We start from the raw sequence: 22,986 nt of genomic DNA on the forward strand, positions 1-22,986 counted from the left end.
CCAGACAATTTGTTGGTTGGGGAAAAGGGCAGACATCTTTCTTGTTTTCACCTCCCCCTGACCCCAAATCCCATTTAAAGAAACAATTGTGACAAAATAGCCCCTTCCTTCTCCACCACAACCAAGGGCAGCAGACTAGATCAGAGATGCAAGGTTGAACTGGCACTGAGGAGTCAAGCCAGGACCACCTGGCAGGACTGCTGACTTTGGCATGAGTGAGGGAGGCATCGTGCCTTGGGGTAGGTTACTGAAAGTCAACCCACCTCACACCTTGTCTTCTCCACAAGGTGGTGGAGAAGACAAGGAGGAGAGAGGGGAGCTGTGTACATTTCTCAGAGGAGGAGTAATAAATCAGGACTGACAGTGGTCCAGAGACTCCACTATTCTGCTCCTGCAATCTCTTCCTTCTGTATTCCATCCCACCAGTATATTTTAAGCCCCCTTTTTAAAAAATAAAAAGTAACTAATTGGGGAAAAGGAGAGTTGGGGCCATAAAGGGAATCCTAGGGGACTATATAGTCTGTGAGCCACTTCTGGCTCACCCCTACAATATAGAAGTGTGTAACCAAAGGATTGTTGCCTTTGAGAAATCCATCAGAAAGGTAATTCCACTGGCAGAACATGACAACATCTCCCACTTGCTAGTCATTGATATGTAGAGGCATAGCTGCTAGGAACTGGATTGTGTCAACTAGGAAGAAGGCAGCAGAAGGTCCAGGCCCAGGCAAGTGGCCACCAACAAAGAAGGAGATGGTATCCCTTCTTTGTTGGAGGGCTTTGCAGCTCATTGGAAATACCATTTAAATTCCCTACAATTCCCCAGACTGATGCTACATTGGTGAAACTGGCAGAAATCCAAATAGCAGCTAGACTAAGCCACCCAGATCTTCTCAAAACATTGGGCCATCCATTAAAAAAACCAGGACCAATTACAAGCAGCAGACCCTGACAGGATGTTGGTGGCACCAGCAGCTGCCCAAGGATGCTAACTCCTTTTTCCAGTCACTCTGGAGAAGGAAGGATCCCACGTACCATAATTAATGAGCACTTCTTGCTCTTCTGGCGAGAGGAACCCTGCAATTTTCTCTGTTGAGCAGTAGCAAAGACAATGGGAAGACGAGGCTTTGACTGGAGTGCTAGTGGGCCTCCAGTGAAGGCCAAGTGCAATGGTGCAGCCCTTGAGCAGCAGGGGGTCCACTGAGTCATAAGTTGCCTTCTGGGGGAAGCTGAGGCCAAGACGCCTCCCAAACAGAGCTTGGGCAAATTTCTTTCTTTTTTTTTTTTTGGACTAGAACTCCCAAGGTGCCTGGCCATGCTGAGTGGAGGATACTGGGACTTGTAATTAAAAAAAAAACAACTCTTTTCCAAGCTCCGTTCTGAGAATAGGCCCTGGTTTGGCCAACTGCAGATAAAAAAAAAAACTTGGCATTTCACCACCGATCAAGAACTTGCAACATTTCCACATTTATTCATGTTTGGCATGGAAAGAACTTGAGATTTTAAGTGTATTTGAGAGAAAATGAAACTGGCATTCTGGCAAAAGAACAGAGCTGAGCTCTTCAAAGTCCAGCTTTGAATCCTGTATGTTCCCCCTGTTAATTTTGAATTAGGGCACAACCTCTCCTCCCTTGATCTTTATCCTGGGCAACTATATGATCCATAGAACTGGGTTCCTGGAGACCAGAAAGAAGTCCAAGGAACAGTCTGAGAAAACATGGAAGTCAAAATTTGGTGAAGGCATCAATTGCCAACCATGTATATGTGTTGAATGGGGAGTAGATAAAAAATGAAACTCACTCAGGGTGCTGTTAACCACTTCAACATAACTGATATACCAGTGGAAAAGGAGGGGGAGAGAAAATAGGCAGGCCATTATCTCTTTTTTTAATCCAGTGCCTTTGACACACCATAATTACAGAAAGATTAAAATATGTGATTTATCTCACAGACGGCTTTGCAATAAAGCAATAATTAACTGTGAGGAAATCTTCACAATAGCTGGGTTTCATTTCATTTCATTCCTTATTCTTTTAATTTGGGAAAGCACAGTAAGTTACATCTAAATCGGGGACCACCGGGAGTGAAGTTTGCCTGGAAGTGGACTCAGAGTCAGAACAAATTAATGGAGTTTCTGGGAAAGGAGATGAACATTAGAAGATAAAGAAAAAAATCCCCAAGGATGCAGTCTTGATCTGGTTCTCTCAGTTCAGGCCTACAGCCGTAGATTGGGAGGACCATTGCGTCAATGGCATTATCCAAGCGAACCTCTGGGCACTGTTCTTATTCTCATTATGTGGAGGAACCTATAACTGGAGAAAGGAGGCATGGATTCAAATCCCTCACAGGATGGCCTTGCTTGAATCAGTTACCATCTCTCAGTGACCTACCTCACAGGGTTGTTGTGAAGATAACAGGAGTTGGGATAAGGAGTAGAGGCACACTGGGAGCTTGCCTAAGCTTTTTTCCTTCTGGCATATATTCAGGAAAAGTTATTTTCTCCCCCAGCTTCCCCCCCCCCCCCGAAAAATAGCATCTTTCTCATTCTGATGGGGATGTGAACTTTGAAAGTTAAGAGGGAAATAGTTGGTATCTGTATTTTATTTTCAGCTAGAGTAAGACCTGTAAACATTCTTTAGATGTCCTCTCCATGAACATTTGACCAAAAAACAACATTACTGGAAGCAAATGCTCCTACCCAAATATGGGGATTGGCAAAGCTTTCATTAGTCCTGGTTTTGCTCTGAAGAAGATGAAGAATTGTATTTTAGAATGGTACAATAAGTTTGCAGAATCAGCAGCTGCATGTAGCTGTTTCTGTAACCTACCTGCCCGCTTGCAGAACTCCAGATATAGTGAAGAGGCCGAAGTCACTGATCACAACTTTCCCGTTGTCATAGAAAACATTTTTAGATTTCAGATCTTTGTGGAGAATCCCCTTGGCATGAAGATAGCCCATTCCCTGCAAACAAAGTAAGGGGAAAGGAGAGGCACTGAAAGAGCTGTGCAGAAAAGAGGGCTTTGGTGTTCCTCTAAACCAGTGGTTCTCAACCTGTGGGTCTTAAGATGTGATGGCCTTCAACTCCCAGAAATCCTAACAGTTGGTAAATTGGCTAGGATTTCTGGGAGTTGAAGGACAACACATCTTAAGATCCACAGGTTGAGAACCACTGCTCTAAACACTCATAAACACACATACAGTCAGCCCTTTGTAGCCACGGATTCTGCCTCCATGGATTCAACCATCCATGGCTTGAAAATTTTCCCCCTCAAAAAAAAATCCCAAAAGCAAACCTTGATTTTTGCCATTGTATATAAGAGGCACCATTTTATGATGCCAACATATATCATGAGACTTCAGCATTCATTCAGGGTCCTTAAACTTCAACAGACAGCAAGAGTCCACTGTATGATGTATTTGTTGTGGCCGAAACAGATATGATTTAATAGAGGAATGGGAAATATGTTCCACAGTATGTCTTAGGCCCAATCTACACTGTTGTATGAATCAAAGTTGGAAGAGACCTCAAACATCCTTTAGTCCAACCATCAGACAGGGCCGTCCCAAAATATTTGTTGTTGTCGTGTCAGGAGCAAGTCACTTCTGGTGTGAGAGAATTGGCCGTCTGCAAGGATGTTGCCCAGGGGACGCCTGGATGATTTGATGTTTTTATCATCCTTGTGGGAGGCTTCTCTCATGTCCCCGCATGAGGAGCTGGAGCTGATAGGGGGAGCTCATCCGCCTCTCCCCTGATTCGAACCTGAGACCAGTGGGTTTAACCCACTGCGCCACCGGGCAGTGCTTGAGGTTGGAGGACTCAACATTTCATATAAAGAAGCAGGCTAAATTGCATCTGATGTAAAATATTTCTTTTCTGGGAAATAATGTAGAAAATGCATGCGATTATGGAAAGTAGCTTCCAAAAATACATGCATCAGGTCAAAATGCATTACAATACATACATCAGGGGAAATGTGCACAAAATGTATACAAATTAGTCCATTAGCTTCAAAAAGTTAATGCAAAAATGGAATGGAATAGTGTTGACTGGGGAAACCTGAAATTGGAATGAATGCAGAGTGACGGAATCATTCATGCTTGCTTCCCCGTCCTTCTTGCTTTCTGTTCAGGTCTTTTTGCCCCTAGAGTCTAAAACCTCTCCAGTATTCTTTATCCTAATTTATTTTTCTACTCTGGCTGCAATTGCATGCACTACCCAGAACATGGGAAAGTTAGAATCATAGAATAATAACGTTGGAAGAGACCACATGGGCCATCTAGTCCAACCCCCTGCTATGCAGGAAAAGCACAATCAAAGCACCCCTGACAGATGGCCTACAACTCTCAAAACCCCCAAACATCATACACAATAGGAGATACAGTCCAAAAAGTAATTTCCCCCAAACTCTGGAACTAGTCTCTCTGCTTCATTCAAAGACATCAGCCCAAGACAACTCCTTGAGAACAGATCCAGATTTGGGGAGCAGAACTTTTTAAAGTTACTTTTTGAGTTACTTTTTTGGACTCACAAAGTCACATTATTATGAGTGGAAAATAAGAAGCTGTATAATGAGTAACATGTCCCAAGTGCATTTTAAAGCCCTTAGGGAACGTTTCAATTTTATGCCATCTCTTATCATCTGCCCACTGTTCCTGCCCAAGCAACCAAAACATAATAACAACTGGTGTAACAAATGACTAAAAAACCGGGAAAATGGGAATAAAATACATTTCATCACATAAGTCACACTTTTTATCCCCTTTTTTGACCGAAAAAAGAGGGGTGCGACTATTACGTGGTGAAAAAAATCATGCCAGTTTATGTACCAAATAAAATTATATTATTATTTATTATTATTTATTTATTCAAATATACGTTTATAAGTGTTGGTTGCATACAGTGCAATACTTTCCAGCTATAGTGGAAAGTATTGCACTGTATGCAATACTGTTCCATAATCATTTCTTAGCTAATATATTTTCTTTAAGGGGTCACAGTCTTCTATTTAAATAGTACATATAAAGGTATCATAGGCTCTAATTTAATATCTGCTTCCTCCTTGTCTACAGTCTTATAGGAGGGGTGCAACTACTACGTGGTGAAAAAAATCATATCAGTTTTATGTACCAAATAAAATAAATTATTATTAAACGACATGCTTCTGTAAGAGAATTCTTTTACAATAATAATAATAATAATAATAATAATTATTATTATTATTATTTATTTAGGGCTTTAGAAATTAAGCCAAGGGCCACGTGTTGCCTGTCCCTGCCATAGAGAGCTGTACCCCAGCTCCCTGAACTGGTATAAATCAATTTCTATGCTCCTTTGCAGACATAGACTTATTTGGCACAGTTCATGTTTGTCTTCTTGATGGCAGGGACCCGAGGAAAACCTAAGGGACAGCTCCTCTGACTGTTGGGGGATTTCATCTGGCATGGTTCCCCTCACAGATATTTTTCCAAGCCCATGTTTGTGGATCCGAGTTGCAAGTTGTTAATTACCAATACTATCTCCATCAAAGGGTTTATATATATATATATATATATATATATATATATATATATAACCCCATAAGGATAAAGGACCAGTAGTTCATCATTAATTCTTGCTTTAAAAAGGAGTTTGGAAAGGAGGAAGAGGGATTGCAAGGCAGAGGAGATGATAAAGACTGGGATTGTTTTGTGTTTGGTGAGCTGAGACCTTCTCCTGGCCAGGATGAGCAAGAACGATTACTGCCTAATGTTCTGCCCCCATAACACCCCCCCCCCCCCACTCTTACACCAAGCTTGGAACACTGATATTAATGGTCGAGATGCAAGGTATGGGAGGCTGGGCAAGTTGCTCTTCACCTTTTCTCCTCAAAATGAAACTTTCATTTTGGTGATAATTATCCTAACCTGACTTACACTGGATCCATGGAAAGATGATGCATTTCATTTACAGATTAGCGGTGTCCTTCTCAGGTTTCTTTTCATCTCCTAGTCTTTGCATCCAACAACCCTTGCGGTAGCTTATATGGATGTTTACAAGGACAGCAACAAAGTGCCCATCCTTTGATAACATCCAAATTTTGTTACTGGGACCGACAGAGACATTTACATTAATCAAACAAAAATTATGAATTTATCCAATTTGTGGTCTGTGAGACAATTAATAAAAAGCAGCTGCACAGCTTTTGGCTTTCAGGAGGAAAATGCAAGTCCCAGATTCTCTTTTTATCATCTTTCTCCTTTTCAAATCCCATGCAAATAATATGCACAACAAAAAGGGGGGGGGGAAACCTTTGGAAAATGGGCAGAAACTAGTCAATGGGGGAAATATGTAAAATATGCAACCATTAAAAATGTGTAAAAGGCGGCATGTATTGGGGAAAGTGGGTACTGGTATAATTACACATTTTTCAACCTGATATGAAACAAGAACTGAAGAAAATTCAAGTGGAATTCAGAGAAATGAGATGAAGGTAAGGATAAGAGGTTTTCACATCCTATTCATTACTTCAGTGTGTTATGTGGGGTCAGAAAGGAACTGCAGCCACAAAAGAGTGCTCCCTTCTTTCTTCTCAAGAAATGTATCTTGGATATACCATGGAGCTGGTCTTAAGAAAGGGTAGGCCTGCAGGTTACATGCACCCGCTCCACCTGTTTAGCTTGGGACGCCTCTGTGCCCTCTCAAAATGCTTTCATATGAAGAAAAAGAACTGTGCTCTTAAAGAGATCAGCCAGAAAGCACGGCTCTCCTTTGGGTCCCTTGCACCATAGCTTCACCAAAAATATAGGCTTTTTGAAGAAAGGAAAACCAAAGTGGACTTCTTCCCAACTCTGGCCTCTATTTCATGGGATGCTGTGACCCACAAAGAGGCCTAGGGGCACCCAGACTGGTCACACTTATGTGCCCTGATGTTAAGGGACAAGCTAGAGCTTTGAAATGATGGTTTTGGGGAACTACAAATCCCAGTATTCCTCCAGCCAACACAGCTGATTCTGGGAGCTGTAGTTTAAAAAACAACCTTTCTATGCACTGGGATAAGCAAGCTTATAGTGGAGGATATGGCCCATTAGTTATCCTGTCAATAAAGCAGTTTAGGTCCTTAAAGGCAACAGTTTGGAAGTTTAGCCAACAAGATTTGAATCACAGAGCAAGCAATCAGAGATTAACCACAGTCTACAGTTGGAGCTTGTCTACACCAGCCCTTTACTGCAAAGTGGTTCAGAAGTCAAACATGGATAGCCAGACAAGGTCTAGGAATATCCAGTCCTTAATACAAGCTTGGATAATGTTAACTCCATGTTAAGCAAAGTTGAGTATTGCTCTAAAGTTTTGCTGACACTCCGGAGCAGCCCCAAACTTTGGGCAGGGTCTGAACAGCACAACAGACTCCAATCTGAACTGCAGGCAGTGCAGGGGAAAAGGTACGGATTGGGCCCATGTCATCTCCCCTCCTTTTCCTTGCTGATGTTAGCAAAAGTGCCTAATGATGGTCAAGAGCTCTCCTTGAGCTCTGGGGCTGTCTGGCAGCCAGAGGGGAACAAGAAAGGTAAGGCGATGATCTAGGGGAGTTTGGGTTTCACTGTCATTGCGGTAGACATAAACAGAGTAGCAACCCTCTAGGCTACCCCACTATGTGCAGGTGAGCCCTGAGTGTAACTGTAGGTGTAGGGGTAGACATGAGTTGAGTGTGTATGTGTGTGAGTTCCCTCCTATCACCCATCAGTGGGATGTGATCATGCTGAATCTCTCATGGATCCTCTGATTCCAAGATATCTTGTTGTCATCTGAAGAAGAACTTATATTAAAACAGATCTTTCCTGCGTGTTATTGAGTAAGTGGGGTGAACGGGGATTGAGCACCCCCTACTGGCACAGAGATGTTTCTGAAACCAGCTCATCCCTACATTAGGGCTGAGGTCTAAGGCTGGATCTACACTGCCATATAATCCAGTTTCAGAATTCATATTAACTATTTTGAACTGGATTATACGAGTCTACACTACCATATAATCCAGTTCAATGCAGTTAATCTGCATTCAGATACTGGATTATATGGCAATGTAGATGGTGCCTAAATCTCTGTATCCCTCCCTAACCAAAAAATCCCCTGAGGGACCAAAAAAAAATTCTAAGTAGTCATGGAGACAAAATCCAATAATTGTTTGCTCCTTTCTGGTTATCTCAATGGTGCTGTTAGAAGAGGATTTGGAGGATTGTGTTCCAGGCTGAACACAAATTATGGGGAAGCCAAGAGGCAGGCCACTTGGAAAACCATGACATCTAGAATCAAAAGCAAAGATGAGACAAATGGAATCCTTCAGATGTTGATGGATTGCAGCTGCCATCATACTTAGCCAGCATAGTCAACACTGAGGACTGTTGTAATTTGTAATTCAATGACATCTGGAAGGATGCAGTCTGGAAGATGGGGCAACCAACATGCTCCCTTGGCCATGTATGGAGAATTGGACTGAAATGTAGATCTGAGATCCAGGTTCAAGTTCCTCCTGAGCCAGGAAACATTGGTTAACTCTGGACCAGACACTCTCTCACACTCAGCAGGGTCGTTGCAAGATTAAAAGAAGGAAGAAGGAGAGGCAGGTATCTCACCTTCCACTCACCAGAAAAAAATCAGGATATTCATTTAACGAGTAAACAGTGCTAGGAGATATATATATATATATATATATATATATATATATATATAACAAAACTGAGGAAGCTGATGACCTTACCAAGCAAAAGCCCACAAGGAATGGTGCATAGGTTGCTCCTGAAAGTTTCCCTTAAAAGGAGAGTCTTTGCAACCAACCCATCCCCAGAGAAGAACCATTAGGCGCTGCAGAGAGTGTTGGCACAGACAGGATCTTGTATCTGCTCATTAGCCGGAAGATGGAGGGGAAAAATTAATGAAAGTCTATGAAACGAAATTGGGTCTAGGATGGATCTTAATAGGACAGAAAGAGCCTTGGTGAGAGAAACCATCTGTCAAAGTGACACAAAGGAATTGGGTGGAGGAGAGCTGCTCGGTCCTCTCAAGCTTATCACTTGGGTGAAGGAAGAGCAAAGTGATTGGAACATTCTGAAACATCAGGATCCAGAATCATAGGCTAGAGAACCCCACAATTTGTCTGAAGCAGAGCTTAGAATATTATTTATTAAAAGGAGCTAGTTATAGTCTTAACCCCCCCCCCCCCCTTCCCGGTACTTATTAAAAAAACAACTCTTAACTTTAATTGTTCTTTTTCTTAAAAAAGGAATTACGACATCTTTGAGATACTTTAACAAAAATATCTAAGGGGTACCAGCCTGTGGCAGAAAACATGTCCTCCTACTATTCACCTCTACATTGCCTCAACCGAGCCTGACAAGGGCACAGACAGAGATGCTACAGCACTTGAAGTGGGTGCTATCCTCCCCCTTTACTGAGGCCACGAAGACATGACAGCCACTCTACAAAAGGAAGGGATAAAGTTATCCCTTGTTAAGTCACAATCTTCATGTAATTTAATTTTACCTTCCTTCTCAGAAAAAAGACTTAATTCTTGAGATGTCTGATCTGGCCATGGGGACAAATACCTTTGTCACATCCTCTCTAGATGATAATAATATGGCTGCCTTGATATAATGTTTAGAAAGTTTAGCTGTGAAAAATGCTATGGCCAGGCTGTTGACTGGAATTGGTTATTGGAAGTCATTGTTACAATTGTTTTCTTGGCAACTTTTGTTCAGAGGGGGTTTGCTATGGCCTTCCTCTGTGAAGGATGGCAGAGTGGAACTTGCCCAAGATCAGTCAGTAGCTTTCCATGGCGGAGCAGAGCTTTAGCCCTTGGTCTCCTGGTCCAAGACTCAAACCATAGAGCTTCTGGCAATGGGGCATCTTACAAATGTGAAAGGTGGGATATCAATATTTGAAATAAAGCATAACAAAGCACTCACCCAAGAGCTTTGCCCACCTTGTCACCTACCTTCACAATCTCTTGAGCAATCTGCCTCGTTTTGTTGACATCCAGAACTGTTTTGGCATCTCTCACCACCACATAGAGGGCTCGTCCTTTGCACAGGCTGAAAGGAGACAATATGAATTTACTTATTGCAAGGATAGGGATTGGGGAGAGAACCAAGACACCTGGACAATGAAGTGGGAAAAGAAGTTACATCAAAAGGGAAGGACTTGGATTTAGAATAGGACATGGTGATGTGAAGAGAGAGGGGAAGACTGTTGGAACCTTGCTCCTGGTTACCTGGCTTTCAACACTCCATAGATTGGGGGAGGGGTGCGTACCACGAGAGCCCTGGGGAACTCAGACAGAGATGGGAATCATATAGGTCACAGTCCATGTACACTGGGGGTGAGAGAGTCTAGTACAGCACTTGGGACCACCATGGAACTCCCCACCCAGATTGTTACACACACACACACCTTTTTTTGGCAATAAAATGTGGATTTCCAGCTAACAAATACCTTTACAAGGTGCAAAAAAACTTTGTGGGGCCATAACAAACTCCCTGACCCCAAACAGTTAACTGCCCCAGCAAAAGAAAAATCTCAGGGACAGCTAGAAGTGATGCAGTGCAGTCACCGAAGAGCTGGGAGAGTGCAGCATGCCCACCAATATTAAAAGCAATGTCCCAAGCTTTGCCCACAACATTTTACCATTGCTCTGACTCCTGCTACCTGAGGCATTTTCTCTCTCTTTCTCATGAGAGATCTATCCTGGATTGAGACTGACTCTTCATACATTCCTCAGCAAAGCAATAACCAGACCACACCAATTAAGATGCCACCATTCTTCCTTCTTTATATACCTGTTACTGAGAAATCTATTTGTGGAGTGTTAATTGCCAAATACAGCTGTGGGAGTGGGGAGGGATGGACTGAAACCAATTAAAATTTGTGTTGACATTTGAATCAGGTAATGGAGTCTGTGGGTGGATTCTGCCTCAACTTTCCCCCACCAAACAGGACACCCCCCCCCCCACACACACAAACTTTGGCTCTTATGCCCACCTACACTCATTACAGGAAAACCAAGCAAGTGTGCATGAAAAACCTGAACTCAGATCATAAACCGCCTAAAATAATACCAGCTCTGAGGATCACAGGTGTTAATCTGATTTCTACAGTGAACAACAGAAGTGCTGCTGCTTTTAATTGTTCTTTCCTTCCACCCACTGCTGCAGTCATCTCACTTCTTCAACAGTTCTCTACTGTTCCTGGTGACACTAGTAATGGGGTCCAGCACCTTTCAGAAGCCACCCCCGAAGGACCTCAGAAAGGGGACACGTTACCCATGGCCAAAACAACAGATGAGCCATTTCAAACTAAGTTCAATTCCAGATTCATCACTCTTCATTTAGGAGCACAGGAATTGGGCTCCAGTTTAGAAATGAACATAAGAATATTATATTATTCAGCAGTAGAGTTCAACAGGAAACCAAATACTAAAAATCATACCGTAGGTTGGAGAAACTTGGCTATAACGCCCATGACCCCTTCCTTCTGGGCATGCAAGTCCCAAACACATGGAGACTCGCTCCTGCCATACATCATGAGACAGAAATGATAGGCACTAACTGCATCACATTTAAAGGGGAAAAAACCTTAATAGGGATTGGATTATTATTAATGTTGCTACTGTTGTTTATTTGTATTACTCTTATACAGTAGGTTTTCCACATTTTCTGGGGCTAGGGGCACCGGACCTTCATGAAAGTAGGAAAACTATGAATTATAAAAAACAAAACCCCTTTTTAATGTGAGAGAACCCTGCTCTAGAAATCTGGAGGACTTAGTGATTCCTAAAGAGATGTTCTCTTTAGAAATCACAAGGTACTCCAACACAACACTATGGACAACTTCCCACTGGAAGGCAACTTTCAAGGGGCCTACATTAACTCTCATAATATTGATTTTAACATCCACACAAAGTTGAAAATGGTGGTCAACTCCAAAGAGGGGATTCACCCAATCCACTTTCGGTCATTCCAGGAGGGTGGTGCTAGGCCCCAGGAACATTTGCTGTGCTTTCAACAAACAAACAAACAAACCCATTTTACAAAATCTCAATATTGGCTATTGATTTTACCCTTCTTTCTCTTGCCATTGTCCTCCAGGAACATCAGTCAACAAAGTCTATTGAAATACCATCATAATGATGATAATGACAGTAATAATTGGAAAAAGGACACTTTTTTTCTTCATGCTACTAGCAAAGCACCTGGTGAAAATCAATGATATAACTAAAAAGAGAAGGTTGATGTAGAGTAGGCATGGGCAAACTTTGGCCCTCTGGGTGTTTTGGACTTCATATCCCAGAAATCCCAGCCAGATTACCAGATATTAGGAATTGTGGGAGTTGGTCCAAAACACCTGGAGGGCTGAAGTTTGCCCATGCCTGCTGTAGAGCTTGAGATATAAATATCAACTATCCAAGTGGTGACACCCCTCATGGCACACCCTGCATCCCTTTAAGGCATTGGAGATCTGGGCTGGTGTTGGAAACTTCCTTCTCCCATCCCATGGAGGCCATCACATGATGTAAGGGCATTCCGGTGGTACTCCATGGGGTTCCATTTCCATAGTGCATGGAAACGAAGCCCTAAATCCATCTTCAGAAGTCAAGTGTTACCTGAATCCAAATGGGAAAAAGTGGTAGAAAGCAGGGAAAAGATGGATCTCAATGTGGGAAAGACAGGCAGGAATGGGATAAAGATGGTTCCCTCTGATTTTCCCGCTTCCCTTGCTGGTGGGATAAGGTCCCTATTTCCATAAACCTCAGGCTTCATCAAGAGCCCCCCCCCCCTCCACACACACCTTCGCTGCTACTTCTTTCATCCTTTATTCCTGCGCCATAGGTCCTGCCCTTGCTACCTGCCTGCTTTGCCTTGCTCCTGAGCAAGACCATTTGGTGCTGTCTCTTCAAGTGTTATGGTGAGCTGCGGGGTCTATAATGCCCTAGCAATATCCCTCTGCCCATTTGCTGCCTACAGTCAAGGCAGACAGCAACCCTGAGTTTCTCTCCCACCTTAATATGCTTCCAGACAATGCCCTACCTTTTTGCTGGTAACTCAGTCTGCCTGCCCTACACCTGACCAAATTAGCAACAACAGGTAAAGACAATGCAGGGAAAGGGAAAAAAAGAAAATAAGTTTCACTCCCACCTGTGCAGGCTCATTAAACCAAAAAATGAATAAGAAAGAGAAAAGGAAATTGATGAAAGGCTTAGCAAGACCAAAAACCATCCTGCTCTCACTACAGCTCTTTCACAATCTGCTACTAACATATCACATTGGTATCTTCTTTGTATAACTTTGTGGGAGACATATTATCTAGTGCCCCCCCGCTCGCCAATTTACTTTTAATGTCCTGCTCTTCGGAACTACCTGCAGCACTTTGGACACTGCTGTTCTGCTCTGGAATGGAAATGGATCAATTCAACACTCTCCAAGTGCTGTACAAATCAGTTTGGATCAACCTGAGTCACTTTGTTATTTGGAATTCATCTGAATCAGTTGTACCAGCCTAACTTAAAGTTGGTCTTCCATATTTGATGATATGAAATTGTAAAACTAACCAAACCATTGTGAATTATTCATACATGGGGATATCACTTCCAACTTTCTACAGCCAAAGCCCGAACAAAGGAAATCATTACAAAAAAACATTAATTATGTTTTAATGTTTGTGTATTTTAAATTGTATTGAAATGTTTTTAATGTAAGCTGGTTTGAGTCTCCTTGTGGAAAGAAAAAGCAAAGTATAAATAAATATAACATCAACAACCACTACTAAAGTACAATGAGTGCAACTTTAGGAGGGATGACTTTGCTCTTTTCATCCTGAAGAGCAACCTTTTAGTTTAACAATCATGGAAGTATGGCTTCAACAAACACTGGAAAGAGGCCACATAGTTCAAATACTGGCTGATGATATACTTCATGTTCTGTTATGGATGCAGAGACAAGGTGGATGTTGAATGTGTTTAGTATCACAGGTTAGTAGCAAATAGTTAAAAGTGAACTGGTTTAATCCTTTTCAAGAAACTGGAAACTAAACAGTTACTTGTAAGAACTGCAACTACAGTGATAATTACTAAAGGGGAAGCTTAGAACAATGACTGTAAGGAATTACTTTCTTAAAGTAATTTTTGAAGTCCCTTCATTTCATCGGGGAAAAATATGGGTGGTTTACCCAGAAGAAAAGGGCTCAATCTGACAGAAGCTAAGGCAGGCCACTGAGTTTTTCCTTGCAGCTTTGTTTTCTGTTTCTCTGAAAAATCACTGCAATACCTTACAGGAGTCCAATGCTCAGGTGGAAAATAGCCTTCACTGCCCACCCACTGCTGCTCTGTGTCCCTTTTCGCAGCTCATTTTGCCAGTGATGGGTCAGTCAAACCATGCCAGCAGGCCGTCTGCAAGGCCATCCCCTCATCCCCTCCTCAACTTGGAAGCCTGTTCGAATCAAGGCACCCAATGAGGCATCAGAAAGGCATTCAAACCAACTCTGCATGGAGCTGCAGCAAAAAAAATTAATGACACATGGAACAGAAGTTGTCCATCTTCTCTTTGTGAAGAGACTCAAAGATCTGAGCAGGCTAACAACAACAACATCATCAATGCAAATGGGGGAATGGGGAGCTCAGTGCTTGTGTCTTACATTTAAAAAGTGTAACAATTTCGTAAAAGGCATTTGATAAGGGGAGGCAACGGCTTTAAGACCAAGAGGAGAGGTTATGCAATTATGGAGAAATATTTCTACAATGGTTGCACTGAAAACCGATTATGTTAATGGTGGTGGGTCTGTGCTGAGATAAAAAAGATTTGTAACCGGTCCAGATTCCTGAGAAGTGTCATTCTACAGAGGTAGCACACCTTTCTCTTTCTCTCTCTTTGTATTTGTGTTGATTTCTTTGCAAAAGCCACAGAGTTTACCATAGATCTTTTTGATAAAACTTCTGGTGAAGTTGTAACTATATGGATGTGCACTATGTTGGTGCAGATATTCCCCTCAGTACATGAATATAGATAAAGGGATGGGGGTAAAATGAGGGCACGGCACCCCCAAGTAAGAATTCAGCTCCCTGAAAATTTCCCTGACTGTCCCCAGATGTCTAATATTGCATTGTAGATGAACCTTTAGAAAAAGAGTTGAGCCATCCAAAGCAAAAGGGCAGGCAAGGCAACCCTGGGAAAGCACACCCAGCAAATAGAAGAATACAAGATGTAAACTATTTCCAATATCTCATTCTCTGGAATTTGGGGAATAAACGAAACGGAAATTTCATTCTTACCCAAAGGAACAATGCTCACATTTTGCTGCTCCCTATATCTGAAATCAAAAGAGGGGTTGCTGTCCTGAAGGAAGGACTTGTAGAAGGAAGGGAGGGCTGCTTTGATCATCTGCACCATTCCTTCCCCCCACAACAGCTTTTCTTTGTAACTTCCTAAAAGAGAAGTATGACAGCAAAATACCACACAATGTCATATTAGTTATATCTCCATGGAGGAAAGCATGCAACGTCCAAGGAAACAGGACCATTGTAGATAGCACCAGGAAGATTTTCAGCCAAAAACAAGTGCTAAAAGGGAAGCGACAACAAAAAGTTTTTTGGACCCCGGAGGGCAAGGGAGAGAAGGGCACGGCTGATTCATCTTTCCAAGTGCTCTTCATCAGATGATGAGTAACCTGCCGAGAAATTATGGTAGCAAATACTGCTAGCACAGAGGCTCCTCACTGCAAAAGAAATGAGATGCTCTCAGAAATAACTCCACCATGTTGTGTTTGCTAGTTGCTTGCGGCACCTGTTGCTATTGAGAAGAACCCACCTGCAATATCTTTTCAATGTTTCTCTTCATTGGTGTTTTTTTTTCTTCATCAGGTTAATTTTTTTCTTTAAGCACCAAAGAAAAGATCTCAAGGAGGGAAGGAACATAGAAATGACTCTGCTTCCCCCCAGACAAAAAATGTTATTTTTCTAGGGTACTATTGACCTAGCTCTCCTTCAGCGCTTCCAATGAAAAGGCATCACTGTATAAGTCAAAGAAATGCAGACTCCCTTTTGTACAAGCACTGCCTGATTTGCTCTTGAAGTAGGCCCTTCATAATCAGATCATTTGCCCCAACATGCTCTGCTCATAAATGGAAATTTGCATGTGTTAACTGAAAAAGCCCAGTCTCAGCAAACCCAAGTGAACTATACAGTGTTAGACAAGCACCTTCTACAAGGTGTCAGGACTGTTAAATCTCCCAATTAGAAGCACCTGGGCAACGCACTCCCTTCTTTACAGCCAAGCATTTATAGGCAAGGAGTGCTTGTATGCCAGAAAAGTTCTCTTCCTTCCTTCCTTCCCTGGCCCAAAATGTGTATTGCTTATATTTTTGTTTGTTTTGAATATGCAGGTACATAAGTAGGTAGAAAAAAGAGGCAGTTGGACAAAAGTTGGGCGGACTACAGATAGGGAGAAAGAAGACTAGACAAGATGTTGTCAAATGAAGGTCAAGGTAATGGGCTAAGTTGCAGAGCTGGAGCGAGGAGGCACCAACCATTCAAAAGAGTTGGCTATGAAAGTCACAGATTACATGCCCTGTGACCTGGCTATGTAGGTCCAAGTTAACTCAAGGTCTAAGCCAGCAGGGAACCAGCACTAAGCAATTGGTTTGGATGAAGGCAATGTACAACTGCAGTGAAAAACAAACCAGGATCTTTCAAGAAAGGGATCCAAAGCAGAAAGAGTCAGGAAATCAAAGAAGGTGCTGGCAAAGGTTAGAGTCCATATAAAGTTATTGTTTCAAGGGACCATCTTAGCTCACAACTGTGTTTCCAGAGCCCCACTTAGTCCTCAACTGCAGGCTTGTAAACAGGGCCGTGATCATAGGGAATTTTTTCTACTAGAGCAGTAGTTCCTGAAAAGAATTGAAGGAACTGAAATCCAAAATACCCGGAAGACCAAAGGATGGGAACAATTGCACTAAATGGGGGGAGGGGGGGGGGGGAGAGAGAGAGAGAGAATAAAGGGGCTCCAGAGATGAATCTTCCTGAGGTCCCATGTCAACTCTGGCTGCAAAATTCTGATGCAGCTTCTGATCAATAGGCTCAGCTTCACAGCAAGTTGAAGACACCTAGTAAAATATTGTTTCTGTGTTGTAGAGTTTTCTAATACAAGAGATGATTTTGATAAGTCCTTCCTCTAAAATAGAGACTATGGCACCTGGTGTTCCTTGGTGGTCCCCAATCCAAACACTAAGCAGGGCTGACCCTGCTTTGTTTATATGATCCGATGGGACCTAGTGCCTTTCTTTTTCCTGAAGACCTTTTCTTTTAGTGCTCACGGTTGTTGAAACTGGACAGAATTTAGTTTTATAGGTAGAAACTTAGTCCTAATTAAACTTGATGACTGGTCAAAGTCTTGAACAGGAACCACTACCTTGCTCCACTGCAAACCCAACACAGTCCATTGCTCCACAAAAGATAAGCCTCAGAAATCTTAAGCTACAGAGCAAGCAACATTGCTTTTCCAATAGCACTTATGCTATTGAAGAACGAAGAAGCCCCACCAACAGACTGTAAGTACTATTAGGAAGAAGGGGGGAACTCATTTTAGAGCTCTGTGTAGCATCCTGCTACCGCCATTGTTACACCCACCTTCCCAGGGAATGTCTCATTTTGAAGGCACAAGAAATTTGCAATGGGTTTGAAGATTGTTCAGCCAAGCAAACCAAATCCCAAATTGCTTTGAGGGTGGGAAAGTTCTGCTTACCTATGTGAACTGGAGAATGCAGGAAAATGAATCAAGCTAAGTCAATGCAACTTGTATGGGATCAAAGAGAGAAGGCATGAGCAACAGCCCTTTGAATCCAGCTGGATTCAAAGAGAGCACAATGTGGCCCATCCACCTGGACACAGAATATGTTTTGCCTCACCAAACATTTTATGCAAGAATCTAAGTAGATAAAAGATGGTGGACCATGTATGGGAAGCTGGTAGGGGGTGCTGAGGAGCTGTAATGGAAATTGACTAGGGGTGTACCAATGGATTGAAGTTTTCCCTCTGCCCACTTCTGGAATATACCTGCATCAACTGACTGAGATTTCCAATAAAGACCATGTGTTGCTTCTGCAGAACACTACACAAAACCTAGCTCCTGTCATAACTTAGGTACTTCCAAGTTCATCTGCTTGCCTGCCTAGAGTTCTGGGACTCTACAATTCCTAGGATCACCAGGGAGAACAGCCAAGGGTCATAGAAGCAGGATGGAACAAGGTGAGATCAACCAGAACATTTTGGGAGAGGCAAGCACTTTAGAAAAAGACAATGTGCTTGGACTAGAAGGAGTCTGGCCCACTCCAAGGAGGCTATCAAAGGGTGAAAGACTTGACCCACAAGTCACTCAGGTAAGAAAAAGATAGGAAAGGCAACAGGTGAAGATAACCTTTGCTTATCTCCTCCCCAGACACCACCGAGAACAAGTAAAGGCAGAACATTTTGTTGCTTCTGCTTCCATCTGAAAGACTATGCTCATAATTGGCTCCGTGAGGTCTTTAGTAACAAGCAAAACAGTGCTGACCCCTTCTTTGTCTTTGAAGGCTCTTAATATATTCTCTGCTCTGTTTTCTTCTCATTGGTCTTTGTTAGGAAAAGACAGCAACAACAAAGTTATTGGGGGGAAGTTGTTATTTGTTGCAAGCAACAAACCTTTTGATTAAAAAAAACTGCTCAGCTGGATTCTGTCTTTGGCTGAAGAATCAGGGTGTTCAGAGCTTGTTTGCTCTCGCTCTCTCCTCCTCCTCGTCCCATTGCTTCTTTAACCACAGACAAGTTCCAACCAAGCCAGTTTTTTTAAACAAACAAAAAATCAAAACCTCTGGCATACTCTGGACATGTATTAGGTTGTTCGTTGTACAGATTTGAAATTGCAGCTGTTGAATATACTGAAACTGAATGACCTGTGTCCAGTTTGAGGGGGAGGTGGGAAGAAAGGCAACATCTTCAGACCTGAATTTCAGACTGCAACATTTCTAGGTAAGTCTCATTTGAAAGCAATGCATGGTCCATTTATAAACATACTTTTAACTGTGGTTTTTGCCTGTGATTTTGGTCCATCGGCAAATGGAACTAATTCTCCCCATAAGTGACTGTGAGCTCAGTCAGTTATTCCTTTGGCCCCAGCTGCAGCCACAGTGTAAGCTAGCAACTCTGGTCCAGAAACTTTTCTTCCTCCTCCAGCCAACCTTTCTCACTAACTGTTGAAATGGCATCTCCCCAGAGGTGGAAGTGTGCTCATTTAATGTATGTATTAATAAGCATATTGACTTTTTCTCCTGTTGTCAGTCTCTATCAAGATTTATGCCCCTTCGTGGCTTCTTATTGACTCAGGAAAGCAGTATTCCCACAGGTCAATCAATCCTGATCCAGACCACAGATGGAAGTCAATAGCTATTTATTATATGATGTATGGGCTTCATTACTTTAAACGCTATTAAAGGAAGAACATGGTAGAAAGCATAAGGAGGAAAGCAAAGGAACATTGAAATCCAGGGACAAAGCATTAGAAATTTCTTTCACACTCCAAAACCTGAAGATAGCCTTTGCCAGCCTACTGCCTTCCAGATGCTTTTTAATGCTACGTTTGCAATCACTTGCCACTGGAAATGCTGGTTTTTGGGAGTATACTCGGTTCAGGAAGATGGTCCCAAGTCTGAGGAGTGATTGTTCTCATACTAACCTACCTAATTCCTAAGATCATCAGGGGAGGCCCTGCTTTCTCTTCCACCACCATCCCAAATGCAGTTGGCAGTGATGAGAGAGAGGGCCTTTTTGGCGGCCACCCTAAGCCTTTGGAATACCCTCCCCAATGAAATGAATACCACACCCTCTCTTTCTTCCTTCAAAAGTCAACTGAAAACCTTTCTGTTTATGCAAGGTTTCAGCAAAGAAACCTAGACCAAAGTGTCGGGAAGACTAATTTTTATCGACCGGAGTGAAGTGTAATATAATCTGACAAGACTCCACATCAACATATATTGGGTTGCTGTGAGTTTTCTGGGCTGTATGACCATGTTCCAGAAGCATTCCCTCCTGACATTTCACCCACATCTATGGCAGGCAGCCTCAGAGGTTGTGAAGTCTGTTGGAAACTAGGCAAGTGAAGTTTATATATCTGTGAAATGTCCAGGGTGGGAGAAAGAACTCTTGTCTGTTGGAGGCAAGTGTGAATGCTGCAATTGGCTACCTTGTTTACCACTGAATGGCCTTGCAGCTTCAAAGTCTGACTGCTTCCTGCCTGGTAGAATCCTTTCTTGGGAGGTGTTAGCTGGCCCTGATTGTTTCCTGTCTGGAATTCCCCTGTGTTTTGAGTGGTGTTCATTATTTACTGTCTTGATTCTGGTGTTTTGAATATTGGTAGCCAAGGTATTAAGAAAATACTCAATTAAGCTGCAAGGCTATGCTAATCAAGGTGGCCAATTGCAACATTCACGCTTGCTTCCAACAGACGAGAGTTCTTTCTCCCACCCGGGACAATATTCCACAGATATATAAACTTCATTTGCCTAGTTTCTAACAGACCTCACAACCTCTGAGGATGCCTGCCATAGATGTGGGTGAAATGTCAGGAGATAATGTTTCTGAAACATGGCCATACGGCCTGAAAAACTTACTGCAACCCAGTGATTCCGGCCCTGAAAGCCTTCAACAACACCTTTGATGCATATTGTTTTTTAAAATGCATATTTATGTTTATTGATTGCTTTATATGTGTTTTAATTGCTGTTGTTTTGCACTGTATTTAATATGTTGGAAGCTGCTTTGGGTCCCTTTGTGGGAGAAAAGTGGGATATAAATAATACTATCATCACCATTATTATTATCATCATCATCATCATCATCAGGAGTAGAGTGGGGGCTTTGCAAAGCTCCCCTGCTCCCAGAGTGAGTCTGGAGGATGAACTTGTGGGGGGAAACCAGGCAAAGGGTCTGAAGAAGGAAGCCCAGGATCAGAGCTCAAGACCTCTAACTACTTTTTATCTTGCCCTGACGCTTGACAAGCATGATTCAGAAATGTTCTCTGAGTTGCCTTAGAAAATCAGGGAGAGGAGCACATCTGAAACCAAGATAGACCCTGAGGTACTAATGATTTTTAAGGGTTAAAGCTGATCTTTTTTACATAGCAAAAATTGCTGTGCAGAAATACTCCAACTATAGCAGAAAACACAAAGGTCAGGAACACCACACAGCAAAGGCATTCATTACAGAACATCAGGGCCAAGTCCCATTGCAATAGTTCACAAGAAGGGCCTCTCCCAGAAATGCCACCAAAAAGTTCTAATCTGCAGCGTATCTAATCAAATGATTTCCATGTCATTAAAACATGTTTTCCTTACAACTTGGGGGGGGGGGGGGGGGATAACAGAGCGAAAAGAGATGTTTCATCTTCAGCAGCCTTTTTGAGAAGCTTGCTAGAAGAAACAGATTTGTGTCTCCTGGTATTTCTTTGGCATACCCATAATTAAATGGGCGATAGTAAGACATACATGAGCCTAACAACTCCTCATTAAGCCTGGCTTCCCTGAGACCAGCTGCTAGAGGCTAACAACTTTCTCCAAGGGGGAACATCATTAGTGACATGAATGGGATGGGAAGTCGACAAAACAGGATGTAGAGCAGATTCCATATTGCCAGAGGGCCAGTTTAGCAAGCCCAAGGGAAATGATGGTATTTAATATTTCATCAAAGAGCTCTGTTTAAACACTACGTTTCCTTTTATGATTGTTTAATCAACGCAATGGCAGGATCATGATGGAATGTTGTTTACACTTTGGGAGTTGAAGGCTAAGGCACACAGAAAGAAGCAGACAAATCCAGAAGAACACCTAGATATTGGAGAAACACACAATTCATAGATGGGCAACAGCTGCAACCAACTCAAATACCGCAAGTACATGTATTTTTGAGTTCCAGAATTCTTTTTACCAAGTAGCACCAAAAAAGCAAATGGGAAAGAAACAGATGAGACCAAGTTAAGACACATGTTACAGTCATGAGGATGGAAGGGGCCTTGCCCCAAAGTGTCTAGTGACCTAGGATCTTACTGGAGAAATATTTTCCTCCCTCTACCTTTTCATACTTTTATTTGGACTCCCCTCCTCACTGTTCTCCTGGCCAGCTGCACACAAACCAGTGCCAAACATCCAAGCCCCCGATTCTGGGTCCAATTTCTTCTACAGCTTCCTTCCTTTGCTCACTCATTGCTTTTAAGATTTCATTTCATGCATACCCCACACTGGGATTACAAGACTGAAACTAATATCAAAAGAAAATACTGATAAAAACATTCCCAAGAATCTCATTTTTAAAGGGCAATTAGCCTAACTATAATATTCAAAGATGAATGAATTAAAACCAAATAGAAGCCATTAAGAGAGCAAAATAAAGGCAGCACAATTCAAATCTATTAGAGCTCTTTTCTCGGCACACTGAGCTGCTGCAATCCTCAAAGAATAAAAGACTCTTTGCCTTATGGTGGAGGGGAAAAGGCAAAGAAGCAGGCAATGTCTCTTTGGAAGGGAAATCCAGGGCTCAGGAGCGGCTGCTGAGAAGGCCACATCCCATATCACCATCGGATGGGGCCCGAGGGCAGCAGGACCAAGAAACGGGTCTTCTCCAAAGACTTCCCAGCCTGGATCCACGTTGCGCAAGGCTTCATGGATCACAAGCAGCACTTTGAATTGTGACCAGAAACAGACTGGCAGGTAGTGGGCTGTTTCAACAAGGGAGATACACACTCCCTGTATCCAGCCTTGGTTAACAGTCTGTCTCAAGCTCTTTGAGTCAGCTGAAGTTTCTGGGCACATCAGAGTGCATTACAGGGATCTAAACAAGATGTAAATAAGACATGGGTTAATTTTGCTATAACAGATAGCTCCAGAAACCCATACAATTGGCTTACTGGCTTTAACTGAGCAATGGTCGCTCCCAGCTGACTTCAGTGAC

The 22,986-nt window shown here is 42.5% G+C and overlaps 1 protein-coding gene across 3 annotated transcripts in view; it reads right to left on the reverse strand.

Annotated features, from left to right (window-relative positions):
* The window catches only part of KSR2 (kinase suppressor of ras 2), a 204,632-nt gene that overhangs the window by 27,431 nt on the left and 154,215 nt on the right, over window positions 1-22,986 (reverse strand). For all 3 annotated transcript variants that reach the window (XM_067473258.1, XM_060785468.2, XM_060785469.2), the window contains 2 exons: window positions 9,964-10,060; window positions 2,826-2,959 (listed from right to left, as the gene is read on the reverse strand). In XM_067473258.1, the coding sequence (XP_067329359.1) occupies window positions 2,826-2,959; window positions 9,964-10,060 (231 nt within the window). The remainder of the gene's footprint in view (window positions 1-2,825; window positions 2,960-9,963; window positions 10,061-22,986) is intronic.

This window comes from Anolis sagrei, chromosome X (genome assembly GCF_037176765.1).
Source record: "Anolis sagrei isolate rAnoSag1 chromosome X, rAnoSag1.mat, whole genome shotgun sequence".
In the NCBI taxonomy this organism is placed as follows: Eukaryota; Metazoa; Chordata; class Lepidosauria; order Squamata; family Dactyloidae; genus Anolis; species Anolis sagrei.